Here is a 19,774-nt window from a genome sequence, read left to right on the forward strand (position 1 = left end):
TCACATGCATAAGCAAAATGTACTGGATCCAAACCTCTATATTCTTCATTTAAAGATGATTTAGACAAGTATATGGAAATAATTTGAATCTCTACTTTTCCCAAAGTAATGACAACTACGTATCTCTATACCTCATTTATTTCTCTATATGTTTGCATTCATCTGTCATCTGTGTATCCCTGGCATTGTATTTATATTTTTAATTTTTTCTTTGTTCTTATGGCTGTATCTTTACTGCTGTAATGTATAAAAAAGCTGTGCACTAGCTGAAATTACCTTGATAATAGGTTATTTTTAGTGCAATTTGAGCTTAAGAAACAAAAGTTGGTACAGTAAATGCAACATGATCTCATGGAAAGTTGTGTTATAGTCACAACATGTTTTATTAATTTATTCGTGTTCAGTTCAGTTTTTTTCGTTCTTTTTCGTGTCCGTGGCATGACTTTCTTTTTCGTGTAATTTTATGTATTGTTTTCTCTTTTTTTGATATTTTTAAATCATTGCCGCTTGGGGTTGGGTTAGATTTGGGGTTTGGGTTAGGATGTACTTTTATGTATTGGTTTCTACATGTTTTTCTTCCGCTTTTAAAACTATTCTCGCCTAGAGTTGGGGTTTGTAGTGATTCTAACCCCAACCCCAAGCGACAATGGTAAGAAAATAGGAAAAAACAATGAGAAAACAATACATAAAATGAAATGAAAAAAAAGTCATGCCACGGAAGTTTACAGTGACACGAAAAAGATATTTGTGTTCAAGGCACGAAATAAAGCTAAATTTCGTCCGCCTAGTGGTGCGACTTTCCTAAAGGGACTTTCTATCTGTTCTCTCCCAATTTCAATCCCTTTGCCATTATATATCTTTTCCAGATACCTGCCATTGACCAGAACTCCTGTCAATCATAATTACATGGATTACGTCATTCAACACCTCACCCAATCGATTCCATGCAAAGGTGTATTGAATTTCTTCTAATAAAAGTAAAGTGATGTATATGTATTTAACCATACAAGGTTCCATGTACTACAGAACAAAGTTAAGTAAAATATTGAATAAAACCAAAGGTAAATCTAGTACCCCTAGGGAAGGTTAGCTAAAGTAAGTCCTTTAAGGTACATAAAATATAATCAAATTCAAACCCATAACTCACCAAAACTCAATTCCAACTGTAAGAATAGATTTCTATTACAAAAGCAACATCCGTCAGGCTTAGACAAACATTTTTCTTGGGTGAGCGCCCGTGGTCTCGTGAATCGATGAGAGATGAGAGAAAAGCAAAATTTTGTTGAGCCTTGTTTTGGATATTAAAATATACGTAATTCATATTGGTGGAGGGCTGGCATAAGAAGTGATGCCACCTGATGATTTTCCTCACATTATAAATAAACTCAGGCTTAAGTGATTTGGGATTAACATAACTGAACCTAATATACATTTGGCTCCATATGAGGAATTCAATCCGAAAGTTATTAGTCTTATTTCCGCAAACAGACATTCGGTGCTGGTTCGCATTGACATATTACAGGCCGGGCAAGAGATCAAGAGACGCTTGTTGATCGCAACACAGTTTCTCTTCTATTACTAAGGTCAGATTTTCACCCGACAAACCCTCTAGCTGGCCTAACTCTGTGCTGTGTTAAATATACCCAGATTGAAATAATATGAGGACTGCTGGACTGAATCAGTTGTTTATTTGCGAGAACCAATGACAGTATTCGCCTCAAGTATATTTACCAGATTTCTATAATGAATAAGTGCTGTGTGCAGTTTCGTTTAAGAGGTCACGTTAAAAAGCAAAGTTACAGAAAAACACATTCTGGAAAAGCTTCAGCAAGGACAAAAACCAAGCGACCGCTTTCATTTCTCTAGCTCTGCAACCTGTACTGGTGTTTATTTGTGTTTTCAAGAGATTTCTCATGTGTGTCTGGTTAATCAGAAACATTGATAAAAGACAACAACCATCCCTGTCTGCATTCCTTTCATGGACGCCAAAGAAATGAGGCAATCGAAATGATTAAAGGAATAGTTCATCAAAATATGAACAATATGATCTGGTGACTTGTTATAAGCTTGTGTTGTGGCACACACAGGAAGGAATGAGATTTGACATCATTGACGTGCAACTATAAATGAACTTCGTATATGATCTCTATATGGATTACTTTAATGATGGATAGATGAACTTTTTGGAGCTTGGTTCACTAGAACATAATGACATTTGAAGGTCATGGGTTTGATTCCCAAGTAACACACATACTGAATTTGTTTTTAGCTTGAATTCACTGTAGATAGTTTGGGATAATGATAATAACATCTGCCAAATAAAAGAGTCAATTTCATAAATAAAATTAATTTTGCCATAACCTCAAGGCTATCTAGAGTTTCAGTCAAAGATAAATAATACTGGTCAGCCCCTATAAAAAGTCTAGTATTTATTGCCTATTGCTTACTTTTAGAAATACATATTTCTTGAGAACTCAGCATGGTCCCAAGCTGTCACTGGGGCTGTACCCTTTTAAAAAGTACAGCTTTGCACCTAAAGCAAGGGAGTCCGAATTTTTTTCCTACCAAGGGCAAAAAATCAAACCTGTAAATGCTGCTGTGTTATATTAAAATTAAAGTTGCCCTGATTCCCCTAATTTATAATTTTGTAATATTTAAAAAATAAATAAACAAACATTACTCTGTTTATTACCGAGCCCCTAAGGAGACATTGGAGTAAAAAAACCTTCATGTACAGAATTTATTTTTAAGTGTAGTTTCGCGTACGTGAATATTTTTATTATGTTTAAACTACGGAGCCCCTAAGGGGACATGGAGCAAAAATTAAATAAAGTTTAGTTTCGCGCGCTCACGTGAAACTCTTGCGCGCACACGTGAAACTATCGCGTGCGCACGCGAAAACGAAAGTTTCACGTGCGCATGCGATAGTTCCACGTGAGCACGCGATAACTTCACGTGAGCATGCAATAGTTTCACGTGAGCATGCGAAACTAAACTTTATTTAATTTTTGCTCCATGTCCCCTTTAGGGGCTCCGTAGTTTATGCATAACTAATGCAGTTTTATTTTCAATTGTAACTATTTTTAAAAAATATGCGTGATGCATGCTATACACCTATAAGTATGCATGTACATAAAAAATATTCACTTCAATTTAACAGTCCTTCCAGAATTTTTTTTTGTGATTGTTGCGGGCAAAAATCCTTGATCTTGCGGTACGTTTTCTTTAAAAATGCGATGGAATATGCATGATATTTATGCATTTTTTTTAACTTGCAAAAATTGCGGGAACTTGCAAAAACTGTTCGCAGCTTTTCAATGATGTTCACGTCACATAATCACGTCACTTTATAACGTTCCCTTGGCAACAGGTGACATGGCTGCGCTTGTGTGAAGTAAATGCAACATTTTTCAACTTTCTGCTAAAATATCTGTGATTTTTGCTACGAAAATGCGGGGATTATGAAATCATGCAATCCCAGCATGTTTTGCGCACAGAAATCTGCAATTTATGCAGCGAAAGTGCAGCGTATTTGAAAAATGCGGCTCCCGCATAACTATGCAGACATTGTCTGATTATGCATTAAATCATGCGATCGCATAATCCTGTTTTTCTGGAGGGACTGATTTAATTTCAATTTACATTTTTGTAATGTACAAATATTTTGATATTTTGAATATATTAAAATGTTTAATTAGAAATATGAACATCTGTGTCAATGACGTTTATTCTTTTTCCTTATCTCAAATGGCACGACGGCCCAAAGTAAAGGTCATTGCGGGCCAACTTTGGTTTGGGCACCTTTGATCTAAAGAGTTCATATTAGTACCTCAAAGGTACAAATTGCTGGCATATCTGTTCCTGTATTTTAAAGGGTACTGCCCAGTGACATCTAGGGACCAATTCTGACCATTTTTAAATGAATTTTTTTAAGAAAACAATGCTCTTTCCTGTTCTCAGCTTTTGGAGTAAAAACAGTGATAATAAAACTACTTGACTTGATATACACACCTTTTAACACTTACAGCATGCTCTTAATTATCTTTATGTCACAAGCCATAAAGTTCAGAGCATGTGGGAGAGCATTCCAGCATTTTATCACCGCTACACTGCCAGTAAACTTTAGCAGAACACCTCCACCTCCCATCTGCCCATGTGTGCGTGTTTACGTATCAATACAGAACCTCCACCCGGCCTGGGCAGTCCAGCTGGGCATCTGTTCAGCAAACAAAAAACTTTAAAACGCAAAATAATCAGTCAGAGAAAGACGAATATATCGCAAGAAAAAGCGAGCAACAGAAAGAAATCGAAAGGATTGGGGGGTTGGTAATTTAAGCACAGCCACCGAAAAAACAACACCGGCAAATGTATTCCAGATGTGAACCTTCTGCACGCATACACACACAACCCACCCACCTTAAGTGTTGGAATGCAAATGCATTGTGAACGGCAGAAAGAAAAAAGAGAGATTAGGAAATGTTGAGGTGGTAAAAGTGGCAAAAGAAATCATGTTGCATGGATGCAATCTTCCTGGTTTACACAAATTCAGATTCAGTAGCTGATGTGATTTATTATGCAGAATTAAGTTATGGAGCATTACATGAAGAGATATCATATGCAGACCACATTTGACAAGTGACTGTGTGCTCCCAAATCGAACCCATGACCTTTATGCAGTGCCACAGGTACACTAAGCAGCAAATTATAATGGGCTCTTGCAAGGGCATTGCTATGCAGTTGTTATGATGTGCAGCGTTTATAATGCATTGATATGCATTACATTTACGAACTTGACAGATGCTTTTATTCAAACTATACATTTTATCAGCATGTGTGTTCTCCAGGATCAAACCAATGACCTTTACACTGCTATTGCAATGCTCTACCAGCTGAGCTAAAGGAGACATCTGTCTTCAACAAGCCAAATAAATCTGCATGCACTATGTGAGTAGTCCCCTATACATCAGATCAACATCAAACATAAAGTTCACCTGGATAAACAAACCCTGATTGCAAAGTTAGTTGTGAGAAGTCGACTGAGGTGCTATTTATGCCAAGTTGAAGGAGAGAGCAGGCGGTCAGTGTTGTTAGGAGGTAAAGGTGACTGTGTGGTAGGAGGTGAGGAGAAATGAATCAAAACAACACATTTGTTTCTTTATGCCTTGGGGGATCCGTACGTGTGAGAAAGTGCTGACGTAATATTCAGACCAAATATCTTAATTCCCATACCAGTTTTACAAATTTTGCTATTTTTGGCAGTTTGTTGTTATGTAGTTTTTAAATGCCATTTTTAGCTGCAGGTATTTCATTAAATATGATTATAAAAACTAAATGGAAATAAACATGATGAAACAGTATAATACCAGCAGGTGTTTGATCATGTTATGAATCACGTGCAATGTCTATAAAACACACATTACACAATTATACAGTTTAATGTTGCAAAAGACAATAGCAGCAGACGGAAATGTTTTAATATAGGATTTATCGAAACTAAACTTGTTATTATACCTGGAACTTTAGAAAAGTTCACTAGCTGTTAAAGTTGATGCTTATTCAGTTTAATTTATTTTTATTGTACTTATTTAATTTCAATTATTAATAAATGGCTATTTTGTTGGTTAAGCCTCCAGGTTTATGTAAGCTGAATTTATGTTTACTTGTTTTTGTGTTATTTGTTATATTTTCCTTGGCATTTCTACTTTATTTTTCACGTGCTTAAATAAAATGTTGTCATAAATGGCAGATGTTACATTTATTATTTGTTGGTGAATTATGTATATATCAAATCACACAAACGTCACACATCTGTGTATGATAGGTGCGTAGGAGAGCAGGACACGAAAGTCCAAATATCAACAAATAAAAAAAGAGAGGTCCCGCACACTATCCACTTGCAAAAATAAAAGGGTTTATTGCTTTATAGCAACGTATCGATCTCTCGATCTTCTTCAGGCATCAAACAAATGTATATAAAAATCATTTGACTATTCAACTTATTGACAAAAATAATCAATATATATATATATATATAACATTTTTTAATGTTTCAATTATATATTCCTTATATATATAGGAATAATTGAAACATGAGTAAACTCACAATTAATCGTAAATTAATCACACATTTTTATCTGTTCTAAATTTACCTTCATTTAACACTTTTTTAAGTTTTTAATACTCTAATCAACATGGGCATGGACAAATAAAGATGCTTTATGCAAATGTATGGTTACACCAGCCTGTTTAAATTCTTCGACAGAACCATCAGCCATTGTTTTTCATATACATTTTCCTTTCAGAAGACCCTTTTCTTTCTCCGTTTCTGTTTGCTGCTGCATCATTTGTGACCAGTGCTGGCAAATTGAGTCGGAATGAGCAAATTTTCAAAAATTTGTTATTTATATTTTGATATTCTCTATTTAAAAAAAACTTCAAAACAATGCATGATTTGTTGGAATCTGACAAAACATGACAGAGCTACACCTGTTTGAAGTTGACAGAGTCAGCTCAGTTAATTAAAAAAAAAAAAATCCAAATTTACCACAAAAATTACCACATTCATAACTTTAAATCACTGGTAAAACTAATAGATTAAATCAATGGGTTATTTTCATTATTTGTTGAACTACCCCTTTAAGAACATTCTGTAAAGATAATAATGTAAAGTAAAGTCATGTCAAAGATTGAAATCAATGTGAAATCAATGAATAAAATCAAACTTTGATGCTCCTAATCTCATAATTAGATGATGAGACTTTAACCTGGATTTCACAGGCAGGGTCACAAGTTTTATATTGGGTCCTCCCTATTTGGTTAAGAGACGGGTGTGGGTGAAAAATAGGCTTTAAAAGACATTACTGTGCTCTGCTCTCGATCCTTTTTTGAATTCTACATCCCTGTGTGAAAGTAAAACTGCATTTATCATACATGAGGTGATCAAACTCTGTCTTTAACCTCTTTCACCAGGGATGTTTCCAAGGCCCTAATGTTCATTGCATCATGTCCCAGACATAATAAGGGGAAAGCATGACAGTCTTGGTAAAAGCACTTGCACAAAGTGATCTCTGGCTTGCATTCATCCAGACGGAAACTGATTCATATTGTTATTCTCTTCAGAGTTTCACGATATATGGCCAACATGGTCTTTTGAGTTTACCTGGATGTGAAAAGTCTCCTGCAGTGAGAGAGGAAGATGAACTGTAAGCCTTTGGCTCAATGCTTGCGTGGAGAGCTGTTGATGTTAGGTTGTGTGAGAATAACAGAGCCAACACATAAGTCACATAAGTGGCTGTAAGACCTAAACTCTGTTCCTCAAAAACCAATTACATTTAGTAATAATTACATTTACTTATTTTAGAGCTATGGCTCAATATTATGTATTACTAACGGCAGGTATTTGCAGTAATATAGTTTGTGCACTGTTAAGTTCTTTTGTTGTGAAACATCTGGTAAGAATGTAAATAAGAAAAGTCATACTTCCTGTCATTGTAGAAAACAACAAAACCGTATGAAAATGGTTTTGAGAGTGTGTAATGATAATGGAATAATGGGGTGTGACTTCTCACCTGGTTGTCCACCTCAAAGTCACTGTTGTGCTGTGACACGTCCTTCACCTGCGGCTTCTCCAGACTGCGGCACAAAAGCCACGTGACCAGACCCACCACGAACATGCCGATATCTGGAATAAACACGCGGATCCCGTTGCCAGCATCTGCACCTCGCACACTACAGAAAAAAAACATACAATTATTGATCTATATGTGCAATGTATATGAGTTCTTGTAGCTCAACTGGTGGAGCATTGCATTAGCAAAGCAAAGGGCTTGATCCCAAGAAACAGACATACACTGAAAAAATTATTCATTCAATTTACTACATTTTTTTATGGTAAGTGGTCGCAGTCAATTTATTTAAGCTACATTTAAACAAAAAAATTTGAAATACAAAACAAAACTTTTGTTTAAATGTAGCTTAAATAAATTGATTGCGACCACTTACCTTAAAAAAAATTAGTAAATTGAATGAATCATTTTTTTCAGTGACTCATTCGCTGCCTGCCTTTTTTTGGAAAGGTGGCTTGCCAGCATTTTTTTTTTTTGTAATTTTCACAAAAGTTTCACCAAATGCATTCCAGAAAAAAATTTCTTCTAAAATTATATAAACAATAAACATACAAATGAAAGAACAGACTCTCTGCTTTCAAACAAACAATAAACAAACAAACAAACAAAACGGGGACAAAAACTTTTCATCCTATATTTTTTTCTCTGCTTATAAACTTTTAAATATGGGTATTTTTCTTTAAAAATATTTTTTATAATAATAAAAATAATGCATTTTGTTAGAGATCAGATTTAGAATGATTATCAAAAAACATACACAGAGTTTAAAATTAGTAAAAAAACATTGAAGATTAACATGAAACCTCATCAGGAACAAGTTTTTTAATGCAAATGTTTTTTTCTTAATTGACGAGATAACTCGTCAATGGCAGGGGAAGAGTTAAATGACCTGTAAACCATTTTGGATGGTGACGGCGAAATATGTAAAGGAGCAGTTTGCAATTTTTGTGTCAAATGTTATCGTATATATATTTTTCAAGTTTCCAAAATGCTTTTAAAAGACACAAAAACAATCTTTGCTGATTCTCAGTGTCCTCACTAAAAGTGCTTAAGCGTCTGGAACTCATTTTCCCAATCTAGCGAGCCGAGGCCCTCTGCAGTTGGCCTGAACTGAGTACCCGACATAAGAATGAATTTTAACAAAACGAAACATTCCTCTCCTCTGGATAATTAACTTCAAAGAGGCGAAGAAAAGCAAAAAAGCGACTTGCTTCATACTTAACACTTTTCAGCAGTAAAAATGCAAGTTTTCAGATCTTTAAAGGTTTACACAGCAGAGGTTAAGTTACTTTTGTGCAAGATTGCAATCTCAGCTCTTTTTTGAGAGTCGTGTGGGGGAGATGAAGAGATGATTCAGCTGTGTCCAATCCAACTCAAAAAGGATGAAAGTTGTAACAATAGACAGAGTTCATCTCCGAACACAGAGAGTTAAAGAGAACATAACCATATTAATCATTAAAAGCATTAAAATGATAATAAAAAGCAAATTGCTTGAACACTAGATGTACAGGGTTTGGGTGAAGGCCCTTAAAAGTAAGATAGATTACTTGTCGGCCATCTTTATAATTTTTTTATGTCGACAATAGGCATATAATACAGACCTTAACTTAAATTCTAAAGGGGTTCCCAGACAGGGTTTAGATTAATCTAGGTTTTATTTTAGGACATTTAAGAAGTTTTTTACAAACAAACCTTACAAAAAACAATACTTTGAGACAAAACAATGGCACTGATATATAATAAAATTAGTCAGTATAAGATACAGTATAAAATACAAGGAGCTCAAACATCCATTTTAGTCTAGGACTAGTATAAGAACACATATATTAACTCATTTCCCGCCAGCCATTTTTTTTTTAAGTTGCCCGTCATTTTTGTGATTTTCACAAGTCTCAAAAAATGCCTTAGAGGAAATTTTTCATTTAAAAATATATAAACATACAAATATATCAAATGAAAGAACAAACCCTCTGCTTTCAAACAAACAATAAACAAACAAACAAACAAACAAAACGGGGAAAAATAACTTCCATCCTATCTATATTTTTTCTCTGCTTATAAACTCTTAAATATGGGTACACTGTAAAAAATTAGCTGTAATTATGCAGCTGGTTGCCAGTAAGTTACTGTAGAAGATAAATACTGAACATGTTTTATGTTTATTTAAAGGCGGAGTCCATGATGTTTGAAAGCCAATGTTGATATTTGAAATCACCTAAACAAACAAGCCCCTACCCCAATAGAATCTGGACCTTCTGTTGATAGACCCGCCCCACACATACGCAAACCGGCATTTGATTTGATTTGATTAGCTATAAGTGTGTTTTGGTAGTCGGCCCGTCTCCTTTTCCAACGCGTTTTTCAAACATCGTGGACTCCGCCTTTAACTTTGAACAAACTGTTGCCAGTAAATAACATAAATGTAAAATCTACAGTAAGTTACTGGCAGCTAGTTGCCAGTAATACCCAGTAATACTGTAATTTCTACAGATTTTTTTTACCGTGTATTTTTCTTTAAAAATCAGAAAATTTTCTTTAAGAATTCTTTAAAAAAGCTAAAATAATAGCATTTTTGTAAAGGAATTTTGTTATATATCAGATTCAGAACAATTATCAAAACATACACAGAGTTTAAAATGAATAAATAACGTATTGGCTTCAGTTTTTTCATAAATTGGGCAAATGCGGTAAATCATGTGGTTAAATGTGTTTGAGCAGCCACAAGCGACCGCCTTCTCTCCGCCCATTTATATAATCTGAGGTACTGAAAACAATGTTTTACGTCTTTTCTGACTTCTGGCGCGAACACACGGTGAAAATCGCTATTTTTAGCCTTTCATTGATAAAACTAAAGCGGTTGATCTCTGCAGTTTCATATTGCAAGCGTGTGAAAGTTGCGCGATGCTATTTCATCAATTGCGCTGAAAATTCAGAGAAAGCTCTAATGTATACATGAAGAAAACACTGTGCAGCATGTTTACTTGCAACACAAGCTCTCGGACTCTGACATAATATTAGTTCACGTCAGAGATGGGGACTCGAGTTTGAGACTCGGACTCGAGTGCGACTTAAGTCGCACACACAGTGACTTCAGACTCGACTTGAGACTCGACCCTCAAAGACTTCAGACTCGACTCGGACTCGAGCCGCGACTCGTGAACAATGTTTATTTTTAGGAAACGTCTGATGAGCTCGCTGTCATAGCTCCCTCCGTTACCTACAACCTGCCCACGACGGAACACGTGACGTATTTGCTCCACGCGCGCGGCCGCGAACATACATGTCGACTGTACCTGCAGGCAGCTGCTGCTGTGGCATTCATCTGAAGCTATGGGTAGTGCTGTGACGGATCCGTGGTTCAGCTCGCATGCGATTTACGGATTAATATGCAATTTAAATAGGCTAAGTTTATCATTAACGTGTTTCTAAGGCTTGCAATTGTTTAAATGGTTAAACAATTTAACCGCAAAAAGGCGCTCAAGTGAGCAGATTTCTGTACGCACATGCGGTTCAGTGTATCCGGTCCGGCTCCAGTCAGGTCCAGAGTTGCGCTACTTTGTGTCATATTGTACCTGCCGAACTGCGCGATCCGATCGGCGTATGAAATCAAATGAATACTATAGCGGGTCTAGAGTGACTGGGGAGCAGACTGCTGTGGCGCCACAAGAACCCACAGGCGAGTGACAACAAAGTACCGCGAGAGCGATTTCAGTTATCACATGGAGAAATCTGCTTTGAATCGCTCTCGCGGTACTTTGACATCACCAAGAGGTCTGCTTAGCGCCAAATGAACTCGAACCTGCAGTGTAGCTGCTCACGCGACACTGTAAACAAACAGGAATTGTCCATCTGGAGAAGTGAACGAGTGGAGCAGTGCTTCAACATGAAATCCGAGAGTTAACAACGCACATGTGAGTAAACAACATTTAAATCATCAGTCCAGTTTAATAGATAAGGTTTCAAGTGCAATAAAATAAGCCCGTGATTATATCCTGATGGTTTTTAGCTGTTTTCAGCATGTTTGCTTGTGCTTCACATTGTTAAACTTCCCTTCTCTGTGTTCATTTATATATCTACTTTCAAGATGTATATGATCTTAAACTTCTGTGAGGAAATTCATGTCTGCGTTGATGTTCAGTTCAGACTTGCAAATTAAAGATAATTTTCTTCACTTTGGTTTTGGTGTCTAATATTAGGCTACATGATGGTCTTGTAATAATAAAAGTAAAAGCCTTTTTTCATTTTTAGACAATGCTTGTATTATATGCAAATTAGAGTTAATTCATGGTCATCTTAAATGTGTATTAATTAAAAACATTTACACCATTAAATTACACATGGTAATGTTATCAATAGTTGTCAGATAATAGCTATTGAAAGAGTGGATATTTTTCTTCTTCAATGCGTGTGTTAGCCACGGATTGAAGATTGTAAACAGTTTATTTAATTTTAATTAACAGTTGAGTAAGTTTTGGCCCCGAGTTAGATGTTAATTAACACTAAACCAGTCTAAAAATCAGTCCAGTTTCCCCAGCTGTAAACCCATTGGCTGTTAAACTCTTTTTTTTTTTTCTTATAATAAACTGACATGTTGATAACACATTCAGTTTATGAGTATACTTTCAGAATGCTGTCAGTTACATGAAGATCCATACTGTATGCATCTGTGAGTGTGGTGGTGCGTTGCGCTGGGACGAGTGAGCATAAGGGTGAGAGGGAAAAATCACAGTATACTCACTACAAACATCTAGACTACACCACTGACCTTACTTAATGTGCAACTTTGTTTTTTTTATAAATGTTTATAATTTCTTTTTGTTATTAGAGTTTTATTTGTTACAACGAGACTTGAGACTTGACTTGGACTCGAGCCCAGAGACTTCAGACTTGACTTGGACTCAAGCTCAAAGACTTCAGACTTGACTTGGACTCGAGGTCAAAGACTTCAGACTTGACTCGGACTCGAGCTCAGAGACTTGTGAACATCTCTGGTTCACGTCCATATAAACTCATCATTACTCCCAATCGCGTTTGGATGACAGCAGAGACTCGCCCACCGTCTCGACAGACCACCCCCTCACAGTATTCAGGAAAGAAGCGGTCGAAAGTGGACAAAAGAGACGGATTTAAATACCAGGTGTAAACGTGATGTGTCTCTCTCGTCCTCTTGTGATCGGATCGACGAAAACACATCTTAATACCAAGTGTAAACAGCCCCTAAGCTAAAAACAAAGCTAATATAATGATAGTTAGCATCCACTCCATCAGATAATCATGTCATGTTTTTTTCTAAGCTTGTGCGCAGCAATTTCACAAATTTGATTGGCTGTCAGTTTTTTAAGTTATTATCTGGAAAAAAACATTCTGAAATAATCCCAATAATATTGTTTCTCTTTATAGTTACATTTATATGACTTGTAAAAAAAGAGAAAATAACATTTTTTTTTTCATTATCAATCATTGTCTTGTGGTGTGGTCTCCTAAAGAGAACAGACGAAACATTGTCCTTATTTACGGTTATTGTTATCATCCTTAGTGTGAATGGGCCTTAACATAGTAAACAAATGCTTCAGGGTTTATAGCAAGATTGGTGCATTAAAAGCAGTGTTTCTGACTAGCTTCATCGCATTTGCTTTTGAAGTGTGCCCTGTTTACTTCATAAAACCTAATACGCGCAGACGTTATGTTTAACACGCTGAAAAACTGCTCTTTGTAATGACATCCCGCGGTATCTAAACAGTTTACAGTATTTGTTAAAGAGTCCTTTCATCTCAGCACGCTCATAAAGCAAGAAACGTAAGCACACAACTAACGAAAATGTGAGGGCCTACAGATGGCACTGATTTGGGAAAAGCGTTGAATTATTGGAACCACTGAACGTCACAGTTGAAGATAACCTTCTGCTTTCAGGGCTGTATACTGAATCGGCAATTAAGCAATGAAGTTCAATCCAACAACACAGAATTGTTGATATTCAGGGATTAGTGGTGAGGATAAAAATATGCTTTACTTCAGATAGAGTTATGTTTTAATGACTCTCAATGAACACAGTAGAGGAATGTGGGTTGACCCTGGCTGGCGTTACACCAGGTCTCTCAGCAGGAGTCAGCAAGCAGGCCGGCGGATCCATGAGACCGGAACGAAGCCAAATGGTAGACGTTACCTTTGCCTTCCCAGGGCGAGAGGCAAGACTCCAATCCGTAAATACCAGTGAAATGAAGCAAAGATCAGCTGCTTCCAGCGCAGCCAAAACGAAACTGTCCAAACAAACTGAGCCGAAAGAGCTTTCAGAAAACAAACTATAGACAGCTATTCCCAAATGTACAGCAAATTCCTGCTGACACAAAACTTCTTTTTGATTCATTGGATGTGGCAAATGGTATATTAACATATCCTTACTTGTAATAACATTATATTTAGGGTTTAATTCCTTCTTTAAAGGATGATAATTTACAAAAACGCACAAAGGTAGCATACATTAAGTTTTGTCTTTAATAATTAAAGATTAAAATCTCACTGAATTTAGCTTCACTGTAAAAAATTAGCTGTAATTATAATTATGCAGCTGGTTGCCAGTAACTTACTGTAGAAGATATAGACTGAAAATGTTTCATGTTCATTTAACTTTGAACAAACTTTTGCCAGTAAATAACATAAATGTAAAATCTACAGTAAGTTACTGGCAGCTAGTTGCCAGTAATAGCCTGTAATACTGTGATTTCTACAGAATTTTTTTACAGTAAAAAACTGTAATATTTCAAGTTTTGACTAGTAATAAGTTAAAATTGTATAAATTAAAAAAAAGTTAAAATTGTTTAACCTAATTTGAGTTAAAGTAACATACCGCTTGACGTATGTTGATATGATGTCATTTTTACTGTTTAAAAAGATTATTGTTAATTATATTCAGAGGTTGACCAGCTTTAATCTTTTTCAGGGCAAGGGTGTCCGTCACAATTCAAAGAAGGCCGGAAATAATTATTACATTATAAAAAAACGGAAACAGACAGGAAATGTAAGCGTCATGACAGGTCTTCACACCGAGAGACATTCAATGTATTGTGCTGAATTCTTAACTAAACGCATTTCAAAGGTCCAGCAGGCCATCTGGTTGTTGAGTAATTCAATCTCATCTCTCAATAAGATTGGTAATGGGAAATGTCTGTCATTGTCCCGCAAAAAACCTTTCGTCGGGTTTAAATGTGCCATCTGTCCATGTTGGCCGAACAGGGCATGTGTAAAGCATTACACCACACATTACTGTTACAATAGTTGCGTCAATAGTGTTTATTAAACGGATTTTCGCTTGCTTTGTTGTGAATATTTTGTGGATTGTATGAGACGATCATAAACAGCAGCAAACCGGGACTCAAAAACAGACCATGACTATCACCTCACATACTGCATTAGTTATCACATGCATACTGTAATACAAACGTGCATGCTGTATCATCTGGTTGATTCGACTTTATTATATTTTATTGTAATAAAATATCGGAATAAAACAATACATATGGCAGCATTAGTTTAGGCTAAATGTGATAATGCTTCATTTTCAAACTGAACCAACAAACAGGGTCTCATTGCCATCATGTTGGGCTGCAGTGCAGATGCCTGACACAAACCTAGCCATAAGGCTTTATCCTCAGTTACCAATGTTATCCAAACAAGAAACTTCAGCCATCCAGAGACAACAGTCATTCCAGTTTTAAGATCTCAAAATACACTGAAGCGAGCTAAAATCTAACACATTCCTTAGATGTGTGGAGAACAGAAAATATTGTGCTTTTTCATTTGTAATACTTGTGGTCTTACAAAACGCTGTGTCTAAAATTTCAATAGCTGGAGACATCAACTTATGCATGGTTTACTCTACTAGTTTCTAACATCAAATTATATAAATTATGTTTTTGCAATTAAAAAAAACTAATTTAATAATACAAGCCTACATCCACTGATCTATGTAGATTAACAAAGTAAACTACAGCCCTGTGTCCACCAAAGCATTTAAAATCATAGATTGTATAAAAATATGGACGTAGTGTCCATGATATCATCCATAGGTTTGCAAAGAGTTTTTTGAAGCCAACAGTTGGCGGAGCCTGGCAGTGTCACCGCACATCACTCACGGATAACCGAAAATGCGCAAAGAGGCAGATGTGGGTGAAGCTAAGGTGTAGTGTTGTAGTCAAGATCACCTAAACCGAGACCAAGTCATGACCAAGACCAAGACAGGCAGAGACTGAGACAAGACCAAGACTTTGAAGGGTCGAGACAAAGTCAAGACCAAGACAGGCCGAGACCAAGTCAAGACCAAGACCAGTGCAATTCACTGCATTAAAACATTTATGATAAAATGTGGAATATGCATATGATTAGGCACTTCTCGTGTGTGTGTGTATGCCATGAGAGAAGTTGATAAAATAATAATAATAAATTGCCACCGTAAAAATCAGTAAATTATAATAATTATTGAATAGTTAAAGATAAAAAATAATTTCGTGACATGCCATCAGTTGTGGTCTTTACCGGTCTTGAAATAAAATTCAGAGTCCTCTTCGTCTAAGACCGAGACGAGACAGAGTAAAAATGCGGTCGATTCCGAGAGGAGACCAAGACCTTTAAAAGGTGGTCTCAAGACCGGTCTCGAGACCAAGACCAAGGTCTTGAGAACTACAACACTACTAAGGTGGCTGATGGCTGAAACCACGCCCGCCTAGCTCGACAGTAATGACAGCAGTGGCAGTTCACCCATCACTGTAAAGTTGGACATTTTGGGCAGCACAGTGGCGCACTGGGTACTACTGTTGCCTTACAGCATGAAGATCACCGGTTCGAGCCCCGGTTATGTCAGGTGACCTTTCTATGTGGAGTTAGCATGTTCTCCCTGTGTCAGTGTGGGTTTACTCCGGGTACAAGTTAGGCAAATTGGAGATGCCCAGCCTGTGTCTGAAAAACTTGTATGAATTACACGTGTATGAATTATGAATATAGCCATAGATGCTGGAATGGTGTAAAGAATAAAGAAAGAAAGTTGTCCATTTCAACATGGGGGTCTTGGATCCTTTTTGGAGCCTGTCTCTAGCGGCCTGTTGATGAATAGCAGTTTAAGTCACTTCCGTGTTGGCTTCATCAGAGAGATCGAAAGGTTACCCCTTGAACGCAACTGAAAACGACAGACGCTCTACGAAAAATGCAGACTGTAGGCCAGGGTTCCCCAAATCTTACCCTGGAGGGGCGGAGCACTACAGAGCTTAGGTACAACCTTAATCAAACTTCCCCACCTGTGATTTTCTACTGATCATGAAGACCTTAATTAGCTTGCTCAGGTGTGTTTGATCAGGGTTGGAGCTAAACTCTGCAGTGCTCTGGCCCTCCAGGGTAAGATTTGGGGAACCCTGCTGTAGGCACTTGGCAGTGTTTCATTAGCCGAGCGCTTTTGTTGCGATGATACTTATGTTTTGTTTATCAGTCGTTGTACGATGCACATGCTGGTTGGTGTGGTCTTTGTCCCGCCCCTCATCCACTGTGATTGGACGGGTGAGTCAAAAGTCACATTGATGAGCTTACTGTACGTTTACGCTGCCGCTTCCAAAGAAGCTCAGGCCGCCCGGACAATGACGCTTGTCAAAAAGTACGAGGAAGCTTGTAAACAAAAGTTTACATTGTATGTTTCTCCGGAATCAGCCAGCGAAGAACATCTAGGCTATATTCCGATTGGTTGCTGCCATTTTGCTGCTGCTTGCACTGAACCGTGTCATAGCTCATTACCATAAAGTTGAGCTTCTTTTAACTTCTTTTCAGCTCTGGTGGCTAAAAACGCCCAAAGCGCGGCGGCGGTGTGAACATACAGTTACTTTGGGTTCACACCAGCCAAGTTTGAGCGTAAAATTCGCGTCAACCGCGTATTGTTTGCCGCTTGAAAATTTTGAGTTGACTCGCCTCATTCACGCGTGATGGGAACTCGCTTCCTGTAAACCTGTCACTACTAGAGCAAGCTCCTGATTGGTTAACGCTGCGTTTTTCCGCCAAAGTTCAAAATTTTTAACTCGCGCGTCTCCCGTGGCAACGCTCAATTCGCATCATTCGCACAAAGTAGACGCGCAAATGAGGTGGAATTGCGTTTACTGTGCCATGCTAAACGCCTCATTCAAGCCGCAAGACCTTCAGACACGGTCAACGCGTCTTCACATTGAAATCACTCGCGCTTGACGCCGCTACCGCGGCTGGTGTGAACGCAGCATTAGTGTTTCACTCAAAGTTGACAAAGGTTGGTGATCAGCACTTAATGTGAAAAAGCACCAAGTGTCAGCGGTCAGTGTTTTTTTTTTTTTGGCATATAAATTACTTTTAGGAAATGACTGAAGAATAAATATCAGCCTTTATTTGAAATTATTTTTGATTGTATTCTTTTATTCCTCACAAAATATGTCAAATCAAAATCTAATAATCCTCAGGACAATAATCTACTACACGACACCTCACAAGCATCAAAAAGATGTCAGCTTGGTTAAATGTTGATCTGTAAAACATGGAAGTGACTGTTCAGCACCATTTCCTCCAAACAATATAAGTCGGCTGGCTGTTAGGTGGAGTCTTTTCATTTTATTGTTTGTTGAGTGAATCAGCGAGAACAGCAAATCGGCAACTGCACCCGACCACTGAGGACAGAAGGATGTTGAGATGAAACACTTCATCCCCCACTTTTCTGAGTCATGCTAATTTGTTCTTACAAATGACTTGCTGTTGAAAAATAAGGTTAAAGCAAGTTTAGCCAACGTAACTGATAACGTGGCCATCCTCCTTTAACAACCCCGTTGCCAAAGCACTCGCTAACCTCTGGTGAAACACAGATGTGGCAGGTATGGATTTCATGATAAACATCTAGGCCTCTGCCTTTTAATTCCTAATGAAGATGTCTGAAACTTCTCAGACAGTAATTACACCCTAATTATTTGTACTGAAAATAAGATTGAACCCAAAGGAGAGCAGTGCATGCTGGGAAGGCAGCATCCAAAGATGGTTTTAGTCCTCTTCTGTCCAACAGCAACACACGGTACAGTGCTGCAATTCAGGGTTCACATAGCAGCGCTTATAAGGAAGTGCCTGTTGCAATCTCCCTTGTGTTTTAATGGTCTGGATTAATCACAGATTCAAGAAAAACACCTATGATTTATGCTGCACGAGTCCAATTTATAAAGCATACACAAAGGGTTATTTTGACACGTTTTTGTATTTTACAGGTCATAGGCTCAGTTAGTGACAAACTACTCAGGAAAGTAATGCGGGAAGTACGATCTGATACGGTATATCAGAGTATGTCAAACAATTTGAATAATGCCTGAAATTATTTAAAAAAAAGGAAGCAGACATGGCTAAATTGGGAATATTTACAGTAAACCTTTGTGTATAGCCTCTGTTATGCCATAATTTGTGTGTGTTTCTTAGAAATCACATAGGATAGACTACACAAAACCATGTTTGTGAAATCTGCTATCTGCTTGCAAAAATCTGAATGTAAAATTGATGGAAACTGATACCATACAGACCTTAGTGCACAATATTATTGTTCATTTGATAGAGGTTACAAAGAACCGCTACAACCTAAACCAGTGATTCCCAAACTTTTTCAGCGTGCGGCCCCTCTTGTGTAAGGTACATTCCTTCGCGGCCCCCCAAAGAAAATTTGTGACAAAAAACTGTTCTAAAACTAAAAATTTTAATTAAAAAAAAAACATTAAATTATACAAAAAAGTAGTACTTTTGGTTAGTAGCCTTATTTTTTTTAGATTTAATTACACAGAATTCATGATAAATTAATGTATTTCATAAAATGTTATAAAACTGGGGCCCCCCTGGCACCATCTCACAGCCCCCAGTTTGAAAACCACTGACCTAAACAATCATTTTCAGCCTGTTATCGCAAAAATATTGTATTTATATATAAGTATTTTACAAGATGGCAAATTTTTTTATTTTTATGATTTTAATTGTGACTATCAGAAAAAGCAACAATGTAGCCTCACCCCTAAACCCAAAAAAATAAAGCATATCATGCTAAAAATTACAAATGAGATTATACATGTAATTTTTTTTTTTTAATGAAGAAGACGTTTTTAGCTATTAGGCTGGCAAAAGGAATTAATGAT

General features: G+C 37.0%; 1 protein-coding gene across 1 annotated transcript in view; it reads right to left on the minus strand.

Moving 5' to 3' along the window:
• The window catches only part of piezo2a (piezo-type mechanosensitive ion channel component 2a), a 149,335-nt gene that overhangs the window by 67,450 nt on the left and 62,111 nt on the right, over positions 1-19,774 (minus strand). Inside the window, exon 5 of the mRNA XM_073864229.1 lies at positions 7,569-7,728. Coding sequence (XP_073720330.1) covers positions 7,569-7,728 — 160 coding nt within the window. The remainder of the gene's footprint in view (positions 1-7,568; positions 7,729-19,774) is intronic.

Source organism: Misgurnus anguillicaudatus, chromosome 25, assembly GCF_027580225.2.
Source record: "Misgurnus anguillicaudatus chromosome 25, ASM2758022v2, whole genome shotgun sequence".
Taxonomy (NCBI): domain Eukaryota; kingdom Metazoa; phylum Chordata; class Actinopteri; order Cypriniformes; family Cobitidae; genus Misgurnus; species Misgurnus anguillicaudatus.